Here is a 25490-nt window from a genome sequence, read left to right as displayed (position 1 = left end):
TATCTACCCAAGCGGTCCCCAAAAACGAAAGCCAACCCCTAATTAACTCCTCAATATCCAATAAAAAAGGGATAAAGAAACCAAAAAAAAAAGGCCTACAAGAATAAAAAATGTCCATCCCCCTCCACACCATAACCAGCCTCCGCACGACCTTCTCCCCCTTCAGCCGCCTCTCAAAACCCTGCCGCCTCTTCGTCTCCCTCCTCCAAAACCCTGCGACCGCCTCACCCGCCTCCTCTTCACACATCAAAATCGACATCACGCACCTACCACGCGACTCCAAGCAGCTGCCGGAGATGACGGTAGGGTTTAAGGGGGGCAAGGAGTTAAGGTTGGAGGTGGGGAGGTTGGGGCTTGGGGTCAAGGATGTTGTAGAGGAAGTGGGGAGGGTGGGAAGGGTGTTGGCTAAGGAGGAGAGTTTGAAGGGGTAAGATGGATGGATAGATGGGTATTTGGAGAGAAGTGGGAGAGGGGGTTGTTCTTTTTTCATTTGCATTGGGTCATGGTGATGTATTTTGGGTTAATGTTATGGTTTTCTCTGGAGCAATGGAGTGGGGAGGGCGGTTTGTAAATAGATGGAGGGAGATATTTGATTCAGCAGTATTAGAGAGACATTAGCGTAGTGTCTATGTACTGTACTATACATCAAGCGTAGGCCTGTTTTGATTATAACTTTGCCATTGGGAAGCAGGCGAACAAGTTTGCCTCCATGAATGAATACCCGAACATGCGTATATGCAACTGCCAAAACCAGCCATGCAGCCAGAGCGCGTGCAGCCTCAATTTCAAAGCAACATGAGAATTTTGCTGCAGCGACACTGCTACGAGCTGGGGCTGTCACGTAGCATCGATGGCGTCCGTTGGGACCTTGGCGTTCAAATTGAGCTTGGATTGTAGGGATCATAGCCCGGCCAGGATGATCAAGTTGAGAGCCTGCCAGGGCATGTGGAATTTCAGCCTCGTAAAGAGGTGCATCTGCAGTGCCGACTTTGACAGCGACACAGGCTGCCCGTTGCTTATCATGTGCGAGCCAGATGGCGGAATATGTCCCATCACCCAGCTTGTGAATAACTTAATATCTGCCTGGAAGTACATCCTCAATGAGTATTGGATGATAGCCACCGGGCTGGCATCTTTCCAGCCTTTCTACACCATCAATCCACCTGTACAGTACTTGAAGCATGTAACGCTTTCAGTTTGGCAAATCGTGGAGTTGAACATTGCAAGACACCACCAAGAACGATATCAACGCAATGGTGGTCTTAGAGTATGTGCGAAAAGACATATTCGATGATAAGAGAGAAACAAACCGGAAATCAAAGGAATAGTCTCATGATGATGATGATGATGATGTTGATGCGCAATGGAGATCGCTGGATGAGGGTTATCTCAGCATGCTCAGCCACTCCTGCTCGATTTTGGATTAGTGCAGCCACCAGATCAACAATCCAACAGCCACCATCTTATCAATCAATCAGATAATCATCTACATCTTCCACCATCAAATTCTCGTAGAGGTTCTGAGAGGAAATGGTTCCATCCTCTTAGAGAAATCAACCCTCTGCTTGATATTTGATTGATCGCTATTGGATAAAGATTGCTAGCTACCTAGATATCCGATACATTGCTAATGGAATAGACAAAGCTAACTAGTTCTTCTTTTGCTTCATTTACTTTTAGATGTGATCTTGCGATAGAAAGGGCGCGGCATTCTCGAGAACTTAGAAATTCTTCTAAAGTACTCTGATCGCTTTACAGATACACAGTCGTAAATCTTTGAGCACTCTAACTTCTTTGTAAATATAATACAAAGTGCTACAATCGTTTATAGAGACTTAAGTATAGAAACTTGATCTATTCTTAGTTATAAACTAAGTTCTTAGCACTTTCTAGATACAAAAACAAAAAATAATTTAATTAAGAAAGAAAAAGGAGAGAAGACAGATTAAAGAGTTTCATAAAGAGATTCTTATACGAGAAGACTTGAAGTCAGCAGAATATCGAAGATTGTATCATAGTGAAGTACGAAGTGCAAGAATATTAGAGACCACACAACTATAAAGTGTAATTGTGAGAGTAAAGGTTTTCATGATGGTTGTGCAGATATGTGAGTGATGAAATATGACAGTATATTAGTTCTTCTCCTAGAAGGGGATGTAACTTAACTGTGATCAATGAGTATGTTGACCTGTCAAATGCAGAATTCTTCTTGACTTCTAGTCTACATTTGAACACTTGTTATTTTGTATTAAATTCTTTAAAAAAAATTCGCAGCCCTTGACTGTGTGGAAGGAGCCAGGCACCATGTGTAATTATCAATCCTCCGATTTGGTAAAAGGTTTTGAAGATCCAGGGGGCTGACAATGTAAAGCGCGAGAGAAGCGAGTTCGGCCTTGTTTCAATGTTCTGACTAAATAAGTAAGCTCTTCAACCATGACGGTCTTCGGTTTGCCATGTTGTGGACTCGGGGAGTATTAGTAGTAGAGCTCGGTTCCCGAACATTGATGGATGTTTGTGCCTTTCTACTTTGTGACTTGTCAGGCAAACTACGGAGTAACCCTGGCGCGGGATCTCGCCAAACGCGGTTAGAAGAGAGATCATGCATGGGTTAGCGGGACTTGGTGCCAGGAACGAACTCAGCCCTAGCCTAGACTGAACCCTCCCTGTGGTTGCAAATATGCAGGAGCTCAGCTTCAGAAATGATAATTATCCTACACAGCGTATAACTACCTTAAGTCAATTATTCACAATGTTTAAAGGTCATTCTTTCAGATCATGCTCTCAGATGAACTCTGTTAGATAAATCATACTTTGCTTCTCAAAAGTCCTGCTCTGCCACGCTCGACTATAACTACAGCTGTTTATCTACGACATTCATCGAAGTTTTGAAATCATGATGCTTGAATGTCCGAGCCGCACCCAGGGCAGCGATCATCCCGCAGAATTAAATCTTTTCAATTTAGCCTGGCAGGGGCGGTATTGGACAAGAGATAAACACTACGAGAGTACAGGGAACAATCTCTTAAGCCAGCTAAGTTTCATGGGAGGTGTTTTCCGAGGAATAACCCATGAATTTAGATCACAAGTGGCTGGCTTTTAGCAGTTCAAAATCTCATCAATGCTGAGCCTGGAGCCTGGTCAGATGTGATGCAAACACATGCAGTTTAAAAAAACATAAGCCGGAGGGAAAAAAGGAGAGATGACGAGAAATATAAATTGAATGGCAGTAGCTTCTTAATTTTTTCTCCTCAATTTGTTCAGTCCTCATTCTTTTGGTCAAAATATCTTCGACTTTTGAAACTTGCAGTGGTTGATCTCTCCTTTCCCACCAAGTGATCTAGTCAGACATTCATTCATTCCTTTAAGCTTGTAATAATTGAGCGTTGCAATGAAGGTACGTGAACAATGGAAATCGAAAGACATATATATATATATATATTTGATATAGCTTTCCACAGCTCAGAGCTGACCATTCCTCTCTAGCTCCTATCTCTCACTCTGGTCACCCTTGCTGGGATGCTTATCAGCACCCATGCGTTGCCCGGGTATGTGCCATCCTTCTCTTTTACACTTTATTTTTTTTACTTTCTTCCATCTAACATTTCAGTCTCCAGGCCTCTGCCAAAAGCAGAAATCGATGTCGATGAACTCATTCCCTCAGTCAACACAACTGAGCACAACCTCGTTGCCCGCGGTGCAACCAAGTTGAGATGCTATGACTCCCGTACGGAAAAGTGGGCAGCTGATGGGCTAACTCCCATCCGTGAAGTTGGCAAGAACTATGATCTTAAGGAAAAGAACATATACGATGTTGCGGGGAAATTTTGCTATGAGTACAATGGCTATAAATTTACACGGTCGGGGGACATTGGAAAAAAATACTGGTTCAGGAACGTGTTCAAAACCTTTCCCATACCTTTTGTCCCGGTCAAAGTCGGCGTCGTCAACACTCATAACAGATCCGGCAAACTCAATGCTAAATTCTGTGCCGATATGATGGTCAAGGTCATTTCGGGTTGCACCGCCAGGGGTCGGCCATCTAGGTTAGACTATTTCAGAGGTGGAGAGATCCAGGATTTGAGCGGGTGGACTTACGCTGTATTGTGTGAAGAGAGGTACTGTTGGGTGTGAGGATAGAAGGATTTTTTTTCTTCTAGTCAACTGGTTAATGGGTATGTACCACAGACTGTTTCAATCCTCTATACAACCCCGTTTTCATATCTTTATTGAAAATTTGTGAATGTTTGTTTCTTCTTTTCTTCCCCTTTTATACTCCATGGGTCAGGTCCTCACTCCTTGGCCTTTCATCTCTTGGGCTTTTAAATGTCATTTATTCTTGTGTAATACTGCTGAAGTCAGTGTTGTGATTTAACCATTGTTTGAATGAGAAGGAAATCGCAAGCTCCATTAAAATATAGCATATGCACTCATAATGAAGAGATAAAATTTAAGGAAAATTGTGATTTGTTGAGGGTTCGTTGGGTCGAAAGCTTGTGAGATACAGGTAGGAAGACTTCGGATAGAGAAAGCTCCAGTGGAAAGATGTAATTGTTGCAGAAATAAACCGGACTGCCAACTGGGAGTTTCTAGCAAGGATAACTGAATTTCCAAAGGGGAGGGTAGGAACACCTGTTTTTAAAGTCGTACGTTGCATAGCTGCCATCAGGGCGGCTGCAACAGTCTGTGAGAATCAATCAATCAATCAATTAATCGAAGGTCAGGAAAAGCCCGAGAGGTGTAGAAATACATTCCCAGGACAGAAGCTGTCGCTATTTCCGCTCGAGCACAATTCCTGCATACCTTTGTCTTGAGAAATTTTCCTGAATTTACAAACCTAGCACAATATCTTGCGTCCAGCCTTCTCACATTGTAGGCCTTTCCTTGAATATGGATTCTTATATGGTTAAAAGTGTTGTAAAGAATACACTGAATTGTGGCATGGTTCTCAGTTGCGCCACTTCCTGGCGGCTAAAGCTTAGCAGGGTGTGGCGGGTATGTATTATCCACTGAAGGATAGCTATACTCTGAGTTTATCAGTTATGTTAATATATAGAATTTCTCTTTTTTATATTAACTACAGTGTAGACTGAGATATCTATATTAAGTGTCATATTTGAAAGAAAATAGAAATGGCAATTGTGATCCATTCATTTTGAGCACATTCCTAATTCGTGATATTTGAAGGTGTTCCAATTAGTAGATCAGCAGCACTGATAGTAGCTTGGCTGAATGGATTTTTTTTTTTTTGAAGCAACCTCTGTAGTGAGAGAAGCATGCTTGTAAATACTAGTATGTATATCAGCATCAACAATAGAAAAGCTCAGGTTCAACAAAACCGTTCCACTTTATAGCATGCTTCAAACAAAACATGAAAATGTTTTCTCTTAAAGAAAATAAGTTGAAAGAAAAGAAAAAGGATTTTTTTTTTGGGTATTTTTTAATAATATTTTTTTTTTTCGTCTATTCCACCCTTAAACCTGTGGTATTTGGCAAAATAAAAGAAGGCAGAAAAAAAGAAGAAAAAACATCACATCGATGATCAATCAAATCAAAATCCCAATCAAACCAATCACCACCCAAGGATGTGTGAGTTTCTTCTTATTTCCACCTCTACTGAGCCCAGACACGCCTCGACATAAACAATAAGTTTTTGTATATGTGCTTTTGCCTTCCTGCGTAGCAAGAGAAAAGGAGAAAAATTTTAGGGGGTTAGCGGGGAGGGGGGGAGGGAGAGGTTGAGATGTTGAAACTGCCTTTAAGCCTTCAGGCAGACATGACATTATAGAAGAAGGGGACAGAAAGGCACTCTTCTTCACAATTTATGTGCCTTGAGGGATTGAGACAGTTTCAACCAAATAAACAAAAGTAAATAAAATAAGTAAAACTAATATCGTGATTTAATTTGTGAATGGGGGAAAAACTGGGTTGCTAAGGTGACAAACTGGAGCCGGGAGAGGAGGAAAGCTGGGTTACGAAAAGGAAAGATGAAGAGAAGAGAAAAGAAGAGAACAGGAAACTTTAGACAGCAGCTCCGGAGATGAAGAACCATTTGTCGACGCTGCCGTCGATGGGTGCAGGAGCGAGCTCTTGGTGGGGTGGGATGGCGCTGACTTGGTTGGCGTCGACGCGGTCTGGGGATTGCTCCGAGGTGGTGTTTGCGCTGGGGAGATATCAGTTATATAGATCGTTTCCTGGCCTGGGCAAGGGGGCATCAAAGGGATAGAGAAAAAAAGATAGGGGGAGAGGGGGAGAGGGGGAGAGAGGCATACAGGGAGATGTCGCCGCGAGAGCTCTTCCCGCTCATCAATTTATCCCATGCATCAGCGCACTCGTGGACGACTTCCATGGCGTACCTAATGGGGGGAGTATTGGGTTAGCAACAAATGATATTAAACAAAAAGAAAATAAAATTAGCAGAGAGAAGGGGAAGAAAGAATACTTCTTATTCTTGCATTCACCAGAGAACGCAAATTGATTCTCAGGCTTTCCATCGGGGATCTTATAGATACGGAACCATTCGTTGGTCGCCCGCAGGAGGCCCGGGAGATGACGCTCAACGTCCTCGATGTCATTGAGCTTTGGGGAAAGCGGGTCGTTGATATCGATGACAATGACTTTCCAGTCAGTCTCCTCCTCGTCGAGCAGGGCCATGACACCAAGCACCTTGACCTGTTTCACCTGGCCGCAGTATCCGACCAGCTCTCCGATTTCGCAGACGTCGAGGGGGTCGTTGTCGCCCTTAGCTTTGGTTTCCGGGTGGACAACGTTGGGGTCTTCCCACGTCTGGCAAAAGGGAAAAGTCTGTTTAATGATTGCCACTAGAGATAGATGGGAAATTGGGTGCACTTACGCGGGGAAGTGCTCCGTAGTTCCAAAGGTAGCCCTTGTGTGGGAAGCAATTGCGCACGTATCGCAGTTTGCCCTTCTTCACATCTTGCTTGATGGGGTTGAGGAATTCCTCTTTGGAGATCTGGAAGAATAATAAATCAAAGAATGGGTTTGGAGTCAGCGGGATATTATTCTTTTTTCATTTCATTCGTCCATTCGTCCATTCCTCTTTTTGTCTCCCGGATATGTTAGAAATTCCCACCCCCACCAACAACAGTCAACCCCGCTGTAAAGTGAAAAGACCCCTGTACAACTTTAAAAGTCGAGAATAATGAAGCGCACAAAACACACACCTCTAGCTTAGCATTTGTCCAGCGCGGGATCTCAACAACCATGTTCAGAATGGTCTGCTGCTCATTGGCATACAGTGGGATATCGTGAAAGGGCGATACGGGGTGTCCATCCCTCTCGATGTACGCGCGGAACTCGAGGGTGTTGGGCTGGCCGACTTTGCGGACGGAGTATTCGGACGGCGCCTTTGCGTACGACATTGCGGAAGGGGAAGACGAGAAATGCCTGGCGAGAATGGAAACACGGTTCGAAGGAGCAGACTGGCGAAGGAGAGAAGCAGACTGATGGTGGCGGGGAACGGGGCGAGCAGAAAATGACGACGAAGATGAAGATGAAGGTGAAGAGGAGGAGGGGGAGGGGGAAATCGAAGGGTGGTGGCTTGTGGGGGGAGCCAGCTTAGTTGACGAGGTCGCAGCCAAACACGAATGACGACGGGTAGAGACAACGCCAACGGCAGCAACAGCACCACTCTGCAGATATCCAGCAGCAACAGCAGCAGCAGCAATTGGGCTTATTGGCTTCGGGCAGCGTGTTGGGAGCAGGGGAGAGACGGCTTGGCTTGGTGTGCGCAGTGCAAATGCGAGTTTTCTCGACGGGAATTTGGACATGTGGCGAGCAAAAGAAACAGGCCTCCAGTGTGGATCAAAAAGTCCGCAGGATTTTTACGATGTCGATGAGATTTCGCAATTTGAGATTGGATTTAGGTTTACTGGTGAGACGCTTCCCTGGGTCGGAAGGGGTTTTGTCGCGAACCGCTGGCTGAAGGGCTGCTGGAGCTTGGTACGGTGTGGAAAATATACCTGCCAAAGAAGAAAAGAAAGCAGCAAAAGACAATGATAGTAGGTGGACCTCGGGATAGTTGAAAGGTTCCCGGAGAGGAACCGAAAGCACATTTTGCACATGTTTACTCCGTCTGGAGGGTTTGATATACAGCACTTTCATTCTCACTCCTACGTATCCTGGCAGCTACATTCTCATCATTTTCATCATTTCCTTCGATTCCGTGGTAACTACGCAGGCAAGTTTGCGGATCCAAAGTCTGCTGGGAAGCAGACTGAGCTAAATATATATACATATATAAGTTAGCCATCACATTGAACACCAAAGTCTGAAAATATATGTGAACATCCGCCAAAAATGTCGTCACCGAAACCACAAAACACAACAGAAAAATTTTTTGGAAAAAAATAAGATCGGGAACAATCGGGAATGGTCATGTGACACATGGCCTTGGCGTTGATATCACGTGTGTGGGATAGTTGTTACTAGGGCAAAAGAGCTCAAATCACCACCAGCGCCATGGTGGTATATAGAGGGTACGAATCACCCAACCCAATCCCTCCAGCAGAAGATTAACCATCCCGTGAACTATGGCTCAGATAGCAGATTTTTAATAAAAAATGAGATATTTTAATTAGAATATACTGTGACTGATATAATATCGAATGAATTGAATATTATTTCTCTGAATAGAGAGCTCTTTGTATATAAAAATAGTATAATTGATGAAATTGCTGTTGAGACTGCTGCAGAGATTTCAAAATCATTACTATCTTAAGAGTATTAAAAATTTATTTTATTTATTTTTTGACGAATCTTTTTAAATTCATTATAAATAATTCTTGATTATCTTTAATCTTTAAATTAGAATATAAGAAAATGTTACAATTATCATTAAAGGTTTCTCAATTCATTCATAAATATCAGATGGAGGTTGGTTAGAAGAAACCAGAATGTGATGGCCGAATCCTTACATTCAAGTCTACAAGGAAATACAGCAATTAGAAGAAATGTCCTTTTAGAAATGGGGAATACGCATATGCCTGGCTGCTGGTTAAATGTCTAATATCTTGATAGCCACATCTAAGAAGTGGTTCCTTACGAGGATAACCATTATGCAGTACTGTACATCATCGACGCCTTCTAAAAATCTAGAGTTACTGGTGAGCCTCAGTAGTTTGTCAGGTTTTAAGTTTGAGGGCGCTGCAATATACAAAGCTTTCAGTACGGGAGAATGATGTCATTCACGTAAAACCCTTTTTAAACATGCCATCATCCATCTATTCTTATCTTAGCTTTCTCATAACACAGCGAAAGGAGCGGGGAATACACAATAATGGGTTTGTCAAACACTTCCATGAGTGAAGGTCACAACGATGAAGTTAGACAGATGATTGAAGCCCTGCCTCCTGGAAGCAGCCAATATGATGCTGAAGGTCTCGGGGCAGAGGACCTTGAGGAGCTTCTTCAAAGGGATCGCTTATTCACTCATACTGAACACTATGACAGTGATGGAAAACGAATCTTGGACAGCTATGTTGTGTTTAAGAATGTAGCTCCAGATACAATGCGAGACTTCTCCAACCAAAGGCATCTTGGACGCATCAAAGATCAAAGTCTCACAAATCATCTCCTTATCATCAATATGCCTTCTGGCGATCATGAAAGTGCTATCCGCTACTTTGACAAAGTTCTTCAACGCAAACTGGACGAAATGAGAACAGACTTTTCTCTCGAAGTGAAAGCCTGTGGATCAAAAGATGTGCATGGAACAACACGCACCAAAATTCCCGATACATCATTCCGGCCACGCCTACTCCCGGCCGCCCGATCAGATGAATGGCCCAGCCTGGTTCTTGAGGTTGGGTATTCCGAGTCTGCTTCAAAGTTAAAGAAAGACACCAGCTGGTGGTTAACAGAATCCCAGGGGGAGGTACGAGTGGTGATCACGTTAAAGGTATTCCGCAATCACCGAGTCCACCTTGAGATGTGGCAATTCCGTGATGGAGCTGCTCGCCCCCGTCCTGTTATGACACAGGAGGCGACTGTTACCAAGAGCGCCAGTGGTTATTCTGCCAGTGCCCCAATGGTGATCCGTTTCCAGGACCTTCTTTTGCGACCCCCGGCCGGCAACGGGGAATGTGATATTGTTCTCGACCGTGGCGACCTGGAGCAAATGGTCAAACTTGCCTTGGACTAGATGAGGAGGCATTGGGCTTTTACTCATATCAGAGAGGAGTTGGATGCTAGCGTCGCGAACTCCGCAGTCTTGTTGACCGCCAAGCACGACTTCCTGGTTTCCAGAAGCAGCGAAGTCCCGTCGTGCTCGGGCAAGCTCCGTTACGCGCTCGCTAAATGAAATGAATTCGCCTTGCCGTTTACGCCGCTGAACCATCACCACCGTTGGCTACCGTCCTGCTGTGGTGGAGCAGCTGGAAAAGGAGTGGGCTGGGTGCCATATGAAATGTCTTCTGTTTCTTTCTGAGCTTAGACGCTCTTAGGCCGAAAGGCCATAATGAAATAAAAGCTTTTATTGCTATTTTACAAAGTATATGCCAGGACGACAGGTATAGATCTCTTCGGTAGTAGGGTAAATTCACGCGTGATCAATTGCCACCCCCCCCGACCTTCATCTTGCAGGTTGAAAATCTATCTCTCATCATGACTTGATACGCCGTTGCATCAGCTACCTTTGGGAGAAGGGTAGTATATTCAGTTGGGTTTTGGTGCTCGATATTGGAGCTAATTCTATCGTCAGCATTTGTATTAGTTGAAGAATTGACAGTCATATTAACAGGAATCGCCAAAATGTCTCCATTGGTGATTGGATGTTGTGTACCTGTGAGTAAATCACAGTGGTGATCAATGAGGGTTTGATGTCACTGGATCAGATTGATCCACTGATTTCCACTGAACTTTCTAATATATAAGATATTTGCATTTTCTGCAAGGTATCTCATTTTAATTGTCAAAATAACATTGCATATTTCAGCAGCCTCTGATGTCAATAGCTTGAATAGCAACTTTTCAACATTATAATAATGAATTATAAAAGTTGTTTCTGATGATTCAGAGTCATGCAGAATACTCAGTGAGACATTTTCAAATTTCAAAGCATTCTTTAATCAATATAAGATTGCTGTGAGTGTGTGAGGGGTGATGACAGTGTGAAGAGTGAATAGGAGAAGATAGTAATGTAGCGCGTAGTAACATAAGAATAGTAAGAATATAACAATAATATAGTAGCTAATCGCTAAGGAAGAAAAGGAAGGAAAAGAAGATGTGTGGAAGATATAAGGGTAATCACGTGCGGTGGAGAGTGCCCGTGGAAGTTTGTTATCGTTATCTCCACGTGATATGTATAGAAATTTGCCTTTTTCGGCCACTCCAGATGAATCACCAACGACGTCTAATATCCCACAAACGCCAACCACGCATGATGCTGTAGAACCGGCCTTGCTCGCACCCCGACATACCCTCTCATCCACATCTTCTAGCGATGCCATGCTCAAAAGATTCCTTCTACTAGTCATGGGCTCAATCACTAAAACGCCACTACCACTCTCCCCCTCCCCTCCCACCATCGCGTCCTCCCTCACACCCCGAGTCCCCATCCCTAAAAATGGTGTGGACTATCGCGGTAAAATAGTACTCGCTCCCATGGTCCGCTCAGGGGAACTACCTTCCCGTCTCCTGGCCCTGAAATACGGCGCGGACCTCGTCTGGGGCCCCGAAACAATCGACAGAGCCCTAATCGGCTGCACCCGCCGCATAAACCCGCGCAACTCCATGGTCGAGTTTACCCGCCTGCCCTCCAACGGTGGGCGCGAAAACAACCAAGCCGCGAAAGAATCCATAATCTACCGCCTCGACCCGCGTCGAGAAAGCGGGAAGCTGGTCTTCCAAATCGGCACCGCCTCCCCCGACCTAGCCGTCCAGGCCGCCAAAATCATCGCGGCAGACGTCGCCGGCATAGATGTGAACGCCGGCTGCCCTAAACCATTCAGCACCACCGGCGGCATGGGGGCTGCCCTCCTCCAGACCCCCGATCGCCTCGTCTCCATCCTCACAGCCCTGGTGCAGCAAGTGGGCACCCCCTATCAGATCGGCATATCCGTGAAAATCCGCCTCCTCGCCGACCCAGAACGGACCCGTGACCTCGTCACCCGCCTCTGCGCCACAGGCATCACAGGCCTGACCGTGCACTGCCGCACGACCCCGATGCGCCCGCGCGAGCGCGCCATCCGCGACCAACTGCCCATGATCGCCTCCATCTGCCGCGCCGCCGGCGTCGCCATCCTGGTGAACGGCGACGTCGAGTCGCGCGACCACGGCCTGGCGCTGATGGCCGAGTACGGCGTCGACGGTGCCATGATCGCCACTTGCGCAGAGGCAAACTCGTCCTGCTTCCGTAGCGCGGCCGACGGCAGCCTCCTCCCCTGGCGCGCAATCGTGCGCGATTATATGGATCTCTGCCTGCAGTGCGAGAACAAATGGGGCAATACAAAGTATCTGCTCAACATGCTTATTCCGGGCAAGGAGCGGGCGTTCAATGCCGCGAAGCAGTCCAAGTCGTATCAGGACTGCTGTCGGGTGCTGGGGTTTGAGGACTTGATTGCCCGGGCGAGAGAGGTGGATGAGATTATCGGGCGGACGCCTGCTGCTGATGCTGCTTCTGTGCAGGATGACTATGACTCGGTGAGTGACAAGAAGAAGCAGAACACAGATAAGAAATATAAGAAGATCAAAAGTCCCGCGGTCCAAAGGGCCATGTTGACGAATGAGACTGCCAAGGCTGCGGGCATCAGTGCTGGTGATTGCAATGCGTATCCTGTTCCTGGTGGTAGAATGGGAAGGGATAAGGCCGGTAAGAAGACGGCCGGTACGTCCACGGTGGGCGACGGGAATGTGAATCTTGGGCCTGATGCAACTGCCGTCTTGATGGATATGAACATGGCTGCTGCACACCCACAACCTGCGATGGAGAATGCGCCTGTCGCCAGTCCTCTACATGGTTGAATCCGCGTTTTCTTTTTCCTTACAGTTTCCCCGTTACGCATAATCGACGAACATACGCGATCTACCTCTCATCTCTACTTGCTATTCTCGGTCCATCCTGTTATTCAGCGCCACTAGATCATATTATTTGCATAAGAATGGCGTTATATTGGTGGAATTCCCTCTCATTTTTGACTGTTATCTAGGCCAATTCATAGATGTTCACGCCTTTTTGTTCCCCCATCATTATCCTCCCTATCTGACAGGGCGGGAGAGAAGTGGGAACGCCCTCTCACCTTAACCTACTCTATCTAATCTTTGTCTTTACTTCATCCTCTGCTTGCGTCCCATCCCACAGCAACCAAAAGAGAAATAAAAATCAGCATATATTTCATCTCATATTATTTGGTCATTCATATTGATTTACATATACCGCCGCCCCAGAATTATCCATTATTAAAGATTTCCTTCATCTACATGCTCCAAAAAGGGGGGAAACGATGCAATATGGATGGCCTGCACGCACCGAACGCAGGGAACCCCCCTCAACAACTCATTCCACTTTCCACACTTCAGGCATCTCCAGACCATTGTCCGTGAAGAGGTCGATAGAAATCAAAGAAGATAATTCAAGAAAAGCGATTTTAACTTCATGTATGAGGAGGCTTGAAGGGGTGAAGACTGTCCTGCCAAAAACAGGAGAGTCATTCGAGCTTTAAATATGTGAGTCTGTCAACTCTTCCACGGCGAACGCGGCCTGAAGTTCCTGGAAGGGGTGGTAGCCAATTCTGAGAGAATAGAAATTACAGCACGGAGCCGATGAGACATGATGTTGCTAGCTGTAGAAAACAGCCATTTTGGTTCTACGCAGTAGGCAGCAGTGCCCTCAATTCCTGTGTACTTTAACAAGGCCTCTATTCAATCCGTAGGGTTATCATGAGGCTTGACATTCGCTTTCTTGTATCCAATGAGAGGTTACTTGAATCCGGTTTGGTTATGCACATCTGCAGATACCCCGTAGGGAGCGCGGTGGAATCCTTGACAACATGATAATTTGTTCTATTGTCTTGACATTCAAACAAACAAACAACCAAATCCGGCAGGTTGCAGTTGGATACGGGTTGGGGTTTAGATTTTTGACTAAGAAATTTTGAACGACAAAGAACTCTGACCTCCACCGGGGATGGGAGTTTGAATCACACTTGAAATTTTTTCCAGCCAAAAAATCTGAACCCCATCCAGCTTTTTTGAACTTCGTTCAACTGGACGCTCAAAGAAATCGACCAGTTATTCTTGAATCAACAAACAACTCTTTGCTCCCTGTTATATTTGTTTCTCATCTCAAACCTCCTGCTAGCCTTGACCTTCGCAATGTCTTCCTCTACAGATAAAGAATGGCTTAAGAGATGCCGAAACGAGCATATGCCGTTTCCCCCGTTTGATAGGTACATATATCTACTACACGAACACGTCGTGAAAAAGAGACTTATCCCTGGCGAGTTGGGCTATGATGGCTACGAGCCTGAGTTCTCCACTATCTCCTTACGGGACGAAAACGAGGTGCGCACTCTAGAGCTCGTTCGCCAATACACGAACATACCGGTGCCAAAACTCATACATCAAGGCGATGGGTAAGTAGGGCAGTATTCCAATCCAAGTCACGGCAGCTGATAACAAATTTCATCTTTTATATATAGATTCAATGTCTTTGAAAGGATCCCTGGCATTACAGTGAATGAGAGTCCAACATGGGATAAAGTTTCCCCCCGTCAACGAGAGGCGATTAAGCTTCAAGTGCAGAGTTATATCAAGGAGCTGGCAAAGGTTCCCAACCCCTCTGCAGGGGTTCGGTCGCTGAGCGTTTCAGGCGAGATCATCCACCTTCAACTTCCTCACCGCGGACCTTTCGAGTCTACGAAGGCTTTTCTCAGAGCATACGAGGACGAGCATGTGCCATTTATTCACCAGATCAACCCACTCAGCAAGCCGGTGTTATCGCATCTGGATTGGGACCTTTCAAACATTGTGCTGCATCCGAACTTGGATGCCGTAGCGGGTGTGATTGACTGGGAAAGAGCAGCATTTTTCCCAGAAGGTGGGAGAAGTATTCACCGGATGTGTCACCAATGGGAAGGCTGGGAGACGCTCTTCGATGGGATTGAATTCCCACTTGAACAATAAGTGGTGAAGGCTGAAAAGCATTGCAATTCTCCATTGTTTAAGTGGTATCTTTCTCAATATGTTCAAAACTCCCTGGGTTGATAGCAGATGAAAACAGGTGAATAGGGTAGAAAGATTAGGGACGAGGATTTAGGGGTTAGGGGTTGATCAGGATTAGGTTAGGATTATATATATATATAGGGTTAGTTAGGGGACTATCACCTGGGAAACATGTTGGCATCCCTATTGCTCGCTAGAAAGCCACGTGACCACCCCGATTTAAGCAGTGCTGCGGCCGCTAGATATGGTGGCGGTTTAGAAGATTTTACCATCCTAAACTCCAACCAATATGGAAAAGTTTATATATATATATGCCATGGAGATCTTGGTCCGGGAATGATGGATCTTTTAAGAGTCGCCCCCCACAGTTGGTTGCGCGATGACAGAAATGATGATTCTTCTATGTAATCATAGAAGAAGAAAAAAAAGAGGGGGAGGGAGGGAGGGAGGGAGAGAAGATTCAGATGCCAGGCTAATTAATGACTGTAATCCAAAACAATTGCTTTGACTTACAAGGATATATCTCAGAAACACAAATGAGCGGATTGAACCAGTTAACCTGGTTCTGCATTGGCAATTTTTAAGGATAGCAGCATCCTTTTGTCGTACTCAGAGCTGAAACCAATCAAATTGATCTTGGGGAGCTCTGCATGTGTATATACAGAGTACGGAGGACGCTGTCAAAAGTGAGTAGCATCTCACGCGAAGAATTTTAAGATAGAATCAGCTGGGGGTTAGGAATCAGAAAAGGGAGGTGGATTAGAAAATTAAGTAGAGGATTAGATATTAGATTAGATTAGAGTATTAGTTATCCGTAGAGAGTCAAGAATTTGAGAAACATAGAGAACACCCCCCTAGAAGCACACAGTTAAGAGAGGAAAGAATACTGGAGTGCGGGTTTAACCAAGACACAAAAATTGTACGTATCAAATGAGCACTTTCCAACTTTGAATTCTGTGATGATGGTGAGTTTGAACCACACTGAAAGTTTTTACCAGTCTAAAAATTTGAACCCCGTTCAACTGTACGCCCGATGAGGGTCTGCTTAGGCTGGCATGGCACCAGAAGCAGTCAGGTGGAAATAACGAGATAATGGCAACAAGATCTTCAAGGCGATCACCGAGACATTGGTTATTTTATGGCCTTCTATTGGTTTTATTTTCTGGCAGTTATCAATACCACTAGCACAAATGCCGCCGCGATTATCTGTATATAAAAATTAGGGGTTTGTGTGTCAGCAGCTGTTGGGGACATAACAGTTCGTGGAAAAAGAAAGAAAGAAAGAAAGAAAGAAAGAAAGAAAGCAGGGAAGAGGAAAAAATGCGTCTCGTTTCGCCTATTCCGGGTCTTCATCGTGCTGAGCCATATATTGTAGAACGATAACTGCCCTTGCACAACGGCTGCATAAAACCTCCCGCCGTGACAGCCCAAAAAAGAGGAAGTGGGGTTGAAAAGAAAAGAAAAGAAGAGAAAGGAAATACGCACCCCAGCCGCACAAGCACCAGAAACGCCCAATTCCCAACCGCCGGCATGCACCTTGCCTCGCGCCAGGGCGTTCTGCTGCCTCCAGAAGCGGTACGAGCCCACAGCGGCAACCGCTATCGCACAGGCGTGACACCCACAGGCCAGCGGCTTGCCGACGGCGTGGAACCCGAACGGCGTATCGCCTTGATCGTGCGTGTTCTGCAGGCTGAATAACTGGGCTATGAGGGCGCCTTGGAAGGCGAAGGCGAGGGATGTGCGGATGTAGGCTAGGAAAGTCCTTTCGAGGGCTGTTATTCGTGTTTTGGTATTTTAGTCAGTTGGTTAGAAAATTTTGTAGGCGGGGCGTTTCATTAGGTATTTTCAATTATATATATGTGTGTGTATATTGGGTTATGGCTTGCGGGTGGGATATTGTAATTGTTACAAGATGTGTTAAAGGACCGTAAGTGGGATGGAGTGGACAGACCCCAAGCTCATCTGGAGATAGCTTAAGAAGATACCTTCTCCAGAAGCCAAAACATAAAGCTCATGAAAACCAAACTTTTGGGCATGGTCCAAGGGGCAGGGATGAAATGGAGTTCTTTGCTTTTTATGCTCTGATGGATGGCGTGCTTGCTACTAGAGCTGGCCGGCTCATTTTTGGGGATCACCAAAGCTGACCAGCCTCCAATCGCAATGCACCCTCTTAGGCAGAGTGGACGCAGAGAGAAACATATAACTGACCCCCCACCCCCATTGAGACATATAATATAAAAATATTAAGATAAAAAATCACTCACTCACTCACACTCACAAAAGGTTCCCCAAAACAGAAACAAAAAAAAGAGCAAAAAACTCACCAAAATGATCCCTGTTCTGTCTCCGTGGCACCGTCATCGAAACATGCCGAAACCAGAATCTCTTCACTCCCCCCAGGATGCCCGTGTTGCTCCCCCTATTTTCCACGCTGTCACCGGATGTGCCCGACCGCTGTGTGCTTCGTGTACGTTGGACAACCAGGCGCACGGAGCCTGAAGAGATCGATGATGCCGAAGATGGCCTGCTGTGGTTACTACCGTTGCCATTATCGTTATCAATATCAATATTATTATTGTTATTGCAATGGCGGGCGGTGTCACGATCATGACCGTCGCTGTGATCTGATGCCGGGAGCGGGGCGAGGTCGATGAGTTCCGTTACATCTTCATAGCTCTCGTTATCATTATTGCCAATTGCAATCGCTGCAGCAGCGGTTGCCGCCGCTGCCGTCTTCGATGAGGTGCTTATGCCGCGCTGGCGCTGGTCGGAGGCTTCCTTTGACTTCACGACGTCACGGCTGGGAGTTCTGGGGTGGTTGACGGTGGACGTTGGACGGGAACGGGAGGGGGTAGCTTCGTCCTCCCTTGCTGTCGCTAGGGGTGCAGAGGTGGAGCTGTGGAGGGTATAGTTGGGATGGATATCAGGAGTATTATTACTGTCCTTGCTGCTGGTCGTATTGTTATTGGGAGAAGTAGACTGCAGACTGGCCATGACGGGGACACATTATGTCTCTTCTTCTGAAAGCATGCAGCAAGGGGACAGCCGCCCCCAATGGCAATAATTGACTTACTGGGCAAGGGGAGCGCGATGAGACCTGAGAAGCTGTCGTGCAGGATAGTATATTTAATTATTTTCGTATAACAAAACTTTCGACCTTTTGTGTATATATTTCGCCCACTTCTATGCTGCCAGCGAGTTGACCGAATTTGACGTTTTTGCTTGTTGATGCTTGGGAGCGACGATGGACCCGGAGAAAACGCCGGACCTGAACTATTTTTTTTTTTCGCCGCTGACAAGAGAAACGCTCTTTGCAAATCCATGGTTCTTCCTTTTCCCCCGCCAAAGTACGGCAGCACTTGATTCGATCCACCAAACCTACCACTGACCAGAAGAGGAGAAGAATTCCCCAGATTCTCAATACTGCTGTTGCTTTACATTCCGATGGTGTGGTTGTATCCTTGCTATTGGGTGGAACGCTGCGTGAACCGGCGGGCGGATCCAATAGTTCATTGACTCACGACGGGACTTTTGCAGCCAATCCATCTTAGCGCTGTAAGTTACTACTACCAGTATCTCTCTCCATGAATCTTCAGTCCTAGTATCGCCCAGGATCTGTAAGAAGTCGACAACGTCTCGAGTTCTCAGTCTACATTTTAATGATGTTTGCATGTCGGCTCGGCGCGGAGAAACAGGCATACCATAGGCCAAGACCGGCTATCGGCTAAGGTTACGATTTGCCGGGAGGAAAACCCGGAATTCGAGGGAATCTAGGCGCCTTCATTATGTATTAAGCGGCAGTTATTTTGTGGGCGGAGCTGAATCAAAGTGCATTTGATGGGCTTTTGTCGTCAAGATTTCGTGATTTACCAGGTGGGTGAGAGCATGCTTTCTCATATTGTGTTCCCCCTCCAAGGGCGCATCTTCGGAACCGGACTGTCTGTCGTTTGAGGGGCTGCATTCCAGAGCCCGCATGATAAGGCCCCCAAAGCTGAGGTTTTGAACGTAGTTCATGCTGGCTTTTAAAGCTTCCAGCATCATGGTTCCGAAAGATAGAAAGATAGGGGAGGGCTCTTTGGTGACGTTTGATATCATGAAGAATCAAGCCGGATATTTGTGTAGCTAAAGAGTGCCAGTATCGGAATGTCCTAATATTGTCCTAAGTACTGAGACTACGAAGGATCCTCTCAAAAGTCTTGATTGGCACTGAGAATTCAAGTTGTAATATTGTAACCGGCATTAAGGATTTCCAAGAGTTACAGCTGGGTTATAAGGGGGGTTAACGCCTGTGGCACCGAAATAAACCACTACAACTTAACTAAATATAGCCTAAATCTCAAGGTTGCTTGGGAATGAAGGTCTTTGAGAGTGGTGACAATATTACAACTTAAATTCTTTGCGCTAATCAAAACTTTTGAGAGGATCCTCCGTATGATAGTTAACTCTGATAATTACATGATAAAAAGGCAGTATTTACAAGGGAATGCTCGGTTATACGAGAGGCAGTGCTCAGGTTGCAAGAATCAAGAGGTGGTATAAAATCTCTAATATATGAGATAGTGTCTCTGACATACCCCCTTCTCGGCCAGAAGTGGATGTACAGTCCTGGGGATAGAGTCTTTTCAAGAGTTGCTATCTGGATTCTGTTCTCTCCCTTACTGTGTATATAGAGATCTCTTCAGCGTAGCACATCCCCATGCCCGAAGGCTTGGGGGGCGCAGGCGTTGCATGCACCCCTCTGGGGCGCTAAACAAATACATACATACATACATACCCCTTTCAGCAGAATAGCGCAAGGAATGAAGCTGGATTAGATTACCAGAATAGGAAAGCATAGAGAACATGGTGGATTCCTCGCGTCCAAGCACATTGTGTCTTTATACCTTATTTTGCGATTTTATTGACGCGATTAGTTATATCAACTAATCCCATCTGTTTGATGAATTCTTTTTGCTTCTGATGTCATAGTGACTTGGTTAATCCGTCCACTGGCATGCTAGCTGTAGGTGTCCATTGCACTGATATATCACCGGATTGTATCCGTTCTCGCAACCAATTGCTGTAGATATCAACATGGCGTAGCTTGGTGGTGATTGAAGAATCTTCCTTATTAAGGATACCAATCGTTTGTCGGTTATCGCACATGATAGAGATCTTATACCCTGGATCAAATCCTAGATGATCGACCAAATGGACTCCTTGCCTACTTGTGATATAGCTAGAAGCCCAGCCTCAGTGGTGGAAGTTGTTATCACTTTTGGTTCATCGTATATCCAAGCAGCCATCTGCGCACTTTCTTGCATCCATGGTTCTGCATCTTCTCTAACCTGAGATTTAACTTCCAGGATGGCTAATGATCGTGGCGTATTTTCAGTAAAGAATGCGAGGTGGTCGTCCGTTCGTGCCTCATAAAGGCATTCCTTGTCGAGAGATTTGTGTTGTCTAATGCGAAATGCTTTCCGCTCAAGAGATCATCTTGCATTCATGAGACCAGGCATCCGCACACATAATCCTCGCAAAAGTAGAATGAGAGCTGTGTTCACGATCTGCTCATCTTTAACCAAGGGCAACAACTTTGCCTCATCACTGGTTACCGGTGAAATGGACTCGATGACACTTCACCCTGCCAGAGATTGAGGGGATTCGCGGTCACTAATTTGTAGCTCTTCCATAGATGCATATAGGCATCTTGACAGAACCACAACTTCTTGGAGCTTCGGTCCCTAGTAATCCTCATATTAAGGAATCATTCCAGGTTTCCCATCTGTCGAAACTCGTACATATTCTTGGCATCTGTGATCAGTTGATCCTTTTCTTCCACATCATGTGGATGAAATACAACTGTATCATCAACATAGAAGAGGATTATCCGGCCGTTGGTGAACAGGCATTTATCTTCAGAGACCGGAACACAGCCTAACCTCTTGAGAGTAGCAGATAGCTCTTAAGCCAAAGGAGAGGTGATCTTCTTAGGCCATATAGGGCGTGTAGGAGTCGTAAAACGTCGGCATTCTTCTTGAGATTCTATACACCTTTCAACTTCAACTATCATCATCTTCATCTATCTTCTTGCCCCTATCCTCCCTGAAAACATTCCACAATATCCTGCTTTTAAAGCCTAAAAACATGGAACACGATTGTTCCTTCCCCATCTCACAAGATCTGGCGCTGGCCTTTTGCTCTGGCTCGGCTTATGGCAGGTAGTCTTAGTCGACCCTTTCGAAGAATTTGTGGTAAACCTCATAAATATAGGGTAGGGTAGGTTCTTGGCAGTTGATAGGATGATAATATTGAAAAGAGAGAGGATCGATCGTTCGATGGATGGCTTCCGTTAAGATGTGAGATAAACGCGCCTTCAACTAGGATAGAAGACGCGGTAAAGAGGGTGATGCAATATGAGAGACAGCATGCCTACTAGAGGCATCCACATCATGATTGCAAAAATAACTTGATTGAGGAGACAACTGAAGGCCTTTTCAAGGCACTTGATCTGGTAATTCTGCTCCAAAACCGCTTACCCACTATCGTAGGGAACACGGAACCAACCACCAGGTTAAAAATTTTAAGCATTTGATGGCGCTGAAGCACCAAAGGGCCCATAACCTGATGGAGGTGGAAGGTTGGTTCATTGTAACAATCTGGCGGGGTAGTAGCACTGGTTAAATAGGGGTGGTCACGTGGCATCCGCCGGACCAGGCCTGGATATTATATCCAAATTTTGCCTTGTCCCCCACTCCCATTCCTTCATCAAAATTATTCCTCATAACTGTCGGAACGATGGAATGTCCGAATACTGACCCAAATTCTGAACATCAAAAGAATATTGAATTGACTATGATAATTCTGATAGTTACATGATAAAAAGGCAGTATTTATAAGGAAGGGAATGCTCGATTATACAAGCGAGGCAAAGCGAGAGAGCAGCGGTCAGGTTTCAAGAATCAAGAGGTGATATGCAATCTCCGATATGTGAGATGTTACCTCCGATAAGGTATAACTAGTTATCGAAAACGGAGTTACAATACTAGCACTGTCAGGGGTAAAATTGCTCCAAGCAATCTCACTCCTACCAACGCTGGACAGATTGTGCAAGCCTGGAATCGGTATTTGTGACAGCGAATTCCGAACTGAAGTCAATACTAGTATGGCTACACAAGAAACAACCGCCTGCCTCAGATCAATCGCAATGGCCTGGGGAAAGCTCTTCATTGTTCTATGATGTAGAGTTACTAGATCTTATTAGCTTAGCCGCATCTCTTGCTGATCGTAATGAATTTTCTTTAATTTGAATTGATCATAAACACTTGAGAGAGCCATTGTGTTCCTTGTCGACGGATTGGATCCGATCAGGGTCCACTGATGTTATCTTGCGGCGTCCGTGCATTCCCGTCCAGCAGTTTCATGGGAGGTTAAGCATGGTTGTGGGTGGGTATGCGAATGGCTTTCCGGCAACATAGAGTTGTAGTGCACGAGGATACTTGTGATACTGACTTTCCTGAACACAACAGGACACCAATATGAGCGATATGCCTTGTCCTTCATCCTTCCTAGCGGAGCCTAGCCTCGGCACAGGAATCAAATTGTCTATGATCCAAGATTTTATTCCTAACGAGATCCTTGGTTCTCTTCAGAGTTAGTCTAACATGCCACACGATCAAGGGATTGGCCAAGAGGCCCTACCCGATATCGGCTGCGGGGTTATTATGTAGGCTCACAACAGGCTCACACCATCTAAAATACACCCACATTGACACACACATCGATATGATTCTAATGCGCTGCTGAGTGTATTATATTAGGCTGTGGGTTTAAGGAGCAGTGTTTTGATCAAATGTTCATATGTTCTCCACAGTGAAGATGCTGGGTTGTTTTTTTCTTATTTGAAATCGATAGGCCTCCAACAAAAAAAACCTTTGAATTTTGGTCCCCAGACAGTCAACAGGAGAAGTCCGAAATCTAAAGTTATCAATATCAGTATTAATACTTCTGGCCTCCTACGTGGAATATATTTCGTGAATCGCCACGTCGAGCGGAAGTTACTAGTAACCATTGAAGAAAAGGGCAATTAAAAACATGACACAGACACAGGTTTCAGACCAGCGCAAGGATTACTGGTCTGCAGAGGTATGTACTGTACATACATTTCCTCGATACTCACCTATAGAGATTGGGATCAGAAAATCAATGTCTAACCCTCCAGTCAGGCATATCAAGAATCGGCTGCTTTTGTTCCAAAGCTGGCGCACAAAGTGTTGCAATATCTCAATCCCCAACCAACGGACCGGGTGTTGGATGTCGGGTGTGGGGATGGGAAATTCACCAGCAGTTTCATTCCACACATAAAATCGGTGCTGGGTGTAGACGCCTCCCCTTCGATGATTAGCTCTGCCAAACAGCATTACGGCATTCCCAAAGCCGACTTTCGAGTTGTGGATTGCAGGTATCTAGATCGGGAACAGGATATTCTTAATGGGGCATGGGATAAAGTGTGAGGTTCTTTTTTCCTTCCTTCCTTCCTTCCTTTGGTTATTTGAATACTCGTAGCCGATGGCTTGTCAACAAAAGGAGCTTAGAACTGAGGGGAAAAGTCAACAGGGTTTCCAATGCTGCGCTGCACTGGATACTGAAAGACGCATCCACAAGGCTTGGCGTGCTGGAAGCAATACATCGGTGCCTTAAGCCAAATGGGACCTTTGTATTCGAAATGGGAGGCCATGGAAACGTCCCCGAGGTCCACAGCGCGCTGCTTGCCGCGGTGATACATCAGGGAGCAACAATTCAGCAAGCACGCGCCGTGGACCCGTGGTTCTTCCCATCTGAGGCTTGGATGAGAGCGAAATTGGAGAAGATTGGCTTTCGCGTCGAGAAGCTGGAAGTCGAATATCGGCCCACCAGACTTACCGCTGACGCAAATGGTGGTCTTGCCGGGTGGGTGCGGTTAATGGGATCCGAGATTCTAGACATTGTGGATGCGGACCGCAGAGAGGCTGCGGTTGAGGAAGTCTCTCAGGTATTGGAAACTGTTATCACGCGGGAAGAGGATGGGAGTAAATGGCTGGGATATGTTCGTCTTCGAGGCGTTGCTGTGAAGACATGATGACTATTTAATTGATGTTTGGACGTGTCAAACTGCAACACTTACTTTTGCTCTGGAATCGGCTCAAAGCAATTTGTAGAGAGAACAGGAAGTTTTGCCTCAGCATCTTTGACAGAGCGCCTGTTTCTATCTATGTTAGCGCCAAATCGAATGTGAGTTAAACGGGTTATGACTTCATTCAGTATCAGAAACTAGAGATGGTAAGCTTTAGGGCGACTTGTGAAGTCGACCGTCCGAAAAATGGCTAGAAAAGTAAATATTCTCGCATCCCTAGTCCGCTCTCCATTGACCTTGAGGAAAAGAGCAGTTCTGAAATGAGATGGAGACAAAAGGCTAACAGAAGGAACAAAGAAGAACTCCAGGAAAAACAAAATAATAAGAAAAATCAAGAACTCCTCATCCAGGGGGAAAAACCATAGCCCACATAACCAAAGTGGTCCCTTTACACCCCACCACAGGTGGAAGGAAAGAGATACGAAATCCCGAAACAACTCAAACCACCCCACCAACAGACAAGCCCGTCAATAAAAGAGAAGAACGGAACCACACGCCAAAAGCACTAACAGCCCCCATGATAACGCCGCCGACGAATCGGGGGTTTTCAGGAAACGAGTGCTGACGGAGCGGGCAAAGAACCCTCTTCCCTGTATCAGGAACAAGCAAGCAGTCAGACTGATTCAAGATCATACCAGGAAAACATCGTACCTCCTCCTCTACCCCCTTGCAAGCAAGGGAAATAGAGGGGATTGGATAACGTGAGCCATTCTCCCTCTGGAATACATGGCCTTTTCTGTTCTTTTCCTTTCTTTCGCTTTCCACCAGAACTCCTCTGCGCTTTTCTCCTCTTATTGCTCTTGCGCTTTTCTCATGGCCTAGCTCACTGTCGGTGAAGACAGCGAGTGGTCGTCAGAGAGACTTGTGATCTGCCGACCATGGGGATGGAAGGTTGGCAGACGAATGTTTGCTCTGTTCTTAAGCAGCGCGTTTTTTTCCCTTTATGTTAGGAGCCCCTTCAGGGTGTAGGTATTAGTGAAAGCATCACACCCGCCTGATGCAGGAGAAAGTGATGGAAGAAGGTTAGTAATAGAGCAAATATTTTTGTCGGGGAGGGGGGAGTTGAGAGCGCCCACTTCGGATGAAAGCAAGCAAGGGAGATGCGATTATAATACACGTTCATCTAAAAATACATGGATTGTGAAATTCATACCCCTTTAGA

At 45.7% G+C, this 25490-nt stretch overlaps 10 protein-coding genes across 10 annotated transcripts; 8 read left to right on the top strand and 2 right to left on the bottom strand.

Annotated features, from left to right (window-relative positions):
* Nucleotides 1-110: 110 nt before the first annotated feature.
* HCBG_00144 (uncharacterized protein) lies at nucleotides 111-431 on the top strand (the record flags this gene model as incomplete). The annotated part of the gene is made up of 1 exon (XM_045427194.1): nucleotides 111-431. The coding sequence occupies one exon, from the start codon at nucleotides 111-113 to the stop codon at nucleotides 429-431; it is 321 nt and encodes a 106-aa protein (XP_045291169.1).
* A 3067-nt stretch (nucleotides 432-3498) lies between these two features.
* HCBG_00143 (uncharacterized protein) lies at nucleotides 3499-4131 on the top strand (the record flags this gene model as incomplete). Its single annotated transcript, XM_045427193.1, has 1 exon — nucleotides 3499-4131. One exon carries the CDS (start codon nucleotides 3499-3501, stop codon nucleotides 4129-4131), a length of 633 nt encoding a protein of 210 aa, XP_045291168.1.
* A 1823-nt stretch (nucleotides 4132-5954) lies between these two features.
* Nucleotides 5955-7801, bottom strand: HCBG_00142 (inorganic pyrophosphatase; the record flags this gene model as incomplete). Its single annotated transcript, XM_045427192.1, has 5 exons — nucleotides 5955-6160; nucleotides 6270-6353; nucleotides 6440-6783; nucleotides 6851-6970; nucleotides 7182-7801. The coding sequence occupies 5 exons, from the start codon at nucleotides 7377-7379 to the stop codon at nucleotides 6019-6021; spliced, it is 888 nt and encodes a 295-aa protein (XP_045291167.1).
* Nucleotides 7802-9295: 1494 nt separating this feature from the next.
* On the top strand, nucleotides 9296-10159 carry HCBG_00141 (uncharacterized protein; the record flags this gene model as incomplete). The annotated part of the gene is made up of 1 exon (XM_045427191.1): nucleotides 9296-10159. One exon carries the CDS (start codon nucleotides 9296-9298, stop codon nucleotides 10157-10159), a length of 864 nt encoding a protein of 287 aa, XP_045291166.1.
* A 1214-nt stretch (nucleotides 10160-11373) lies between these two features.
* Nucleotides 11374-13432, top strand: HCBG_00140 (tRNA-dihydrouridine synthase; the record flags this gene model as incomplete). The annotated part of the gene is made up of 1 exon (XM_045427190.1): nucleotides 11374-13432. The coding sequence occupies one exon, from the start codon at nucleotides 11491-11493 to the stop codon at nucleotides 12976-12978; it is 1488 nt and encodes a 495-aa protein (XP_045291165.1).
* Nucleotides 13433-14328: 896 nt separating this feature from the next.
* Nucleotides 14329-15138, top strand: HCBG_00139 (uncharacterized protein; the record flags this gene model as incomplete). Its single annotated transcript, XM_045427189.1, has 2 exons — nucleotides 14329-14588; nucleotides 14655-15138. The coding sequence occupies 2 exons, from the start codon at nucleotides 14329-14331 to the stop codon at nucleotides 15136-15138; spliced, it is 744 nt and encodes a 247-aa protein (XP_045291164.1).
* A 1194-nt stretch (nucleotides 15139-16332) lies between these two features.
* On the bottom strand, nucleotides 16333-18171 carry HCBG_00138 (uncharacterized protein; the record flags this gene model as incomplete). The annotated part of the gene is made up of 4 exons (XM_045427188.1): nucleotides 16333-16383; nucleotides 16663-16949; nucleotides 17204-17317; nucleotides 17502-18171. The coding sequence occupies 4 exons, from the start codon at nucleotides 18169-18171 to the stop codon at nucleotides 16333-16335; spliced, it is 1122 nt and encodes a 373-aa protein (XP_045291163.1).
* Nucleotides 18172-20661: 2490 nt separating this feature from the next.
* On the top strand, nucleotides 20662-21097 carry HCBG_00137 (uncharacterized protein; the record flags this gene model as incomplete). The annotated part of the gene is made up of 2 exons (XM_045427187.1): nucleotides 20662-20773; nucleotides 20862-21097. The coding sequence occupies 2 exons, from the start codon at nucleotides 20662-20664 to the stop codon at nucleotides 21095-21097; spliced, it is 348 nt and encodes a 115-aa protein (XP_045291162.1).
* A 401-nt stretch (nucleotides 21098-21498) lies between these two features.
* HCBG_00136 (uncharacterized protein) lies at nucleotides 21499-22989 on the top strand (the record flags this gene model as incomplete). The annotated part of the gene is made up of 6 exons (XM_045427186.1): nucleotides 21499-21515; nucleotides 21708-21796; nucleotides 22261-22319; nucleotides 22686-22809; nucleotides 22837-22882; nucleotides 22977-22989. 6 exons carry the CDS (start codon nucleotides 21499-21501, stop codon nucleotides 22987-22989), a joined length of 348 nt encoding a protein of 115 aa, XP_045291161.1.
* A 261-nt stretch (nucleotides 22990-23250) lies between these two features.
* On the top strand, nucleotides 23251-24274 carry HCBG_00135 (S-adenosylmethionine (SAM)-dependent methyltransferase; the record flags this gene model as incomplete). The annotated part of the gene is made up of 3 exons (XM_045427185.1): nucleotides 23251-23301; nucleotides 23382-23665; nucleotides 23773-24274. The coding sequence occupies 3 exons, from the start codon at nucleotides 23251-23253 to the stop codon at nucleotides 24272-24274; spliced, it is 837 nt and encodes a 278-aa protein (XP_045291160.1).
* Nucleotides 24275-25490: the final 1216 nt, after the last annotated feature.

This window comes from Histoplasma capsulatum, assembly GCF_000150115.1.
Source record: "Histoplasma capsulatum G186AR genomic scaffold supercont2.1, whole genome shotgun sequence".
In the NCBI taxonomy this organism is placed as follows: domain Eukaryota; kingdom Fungi; phylum Ascomycota; class Eurotiomycetes; order Onygenales; family Ajellomycetaceae; genus Histoplasma; species Histoplasma capsulatum.
The sequence above is the reverse complement of the archived record's forward strand: the minus strand, read 5'-3'. Positions and strand labels throughout refer to the sequence as shown.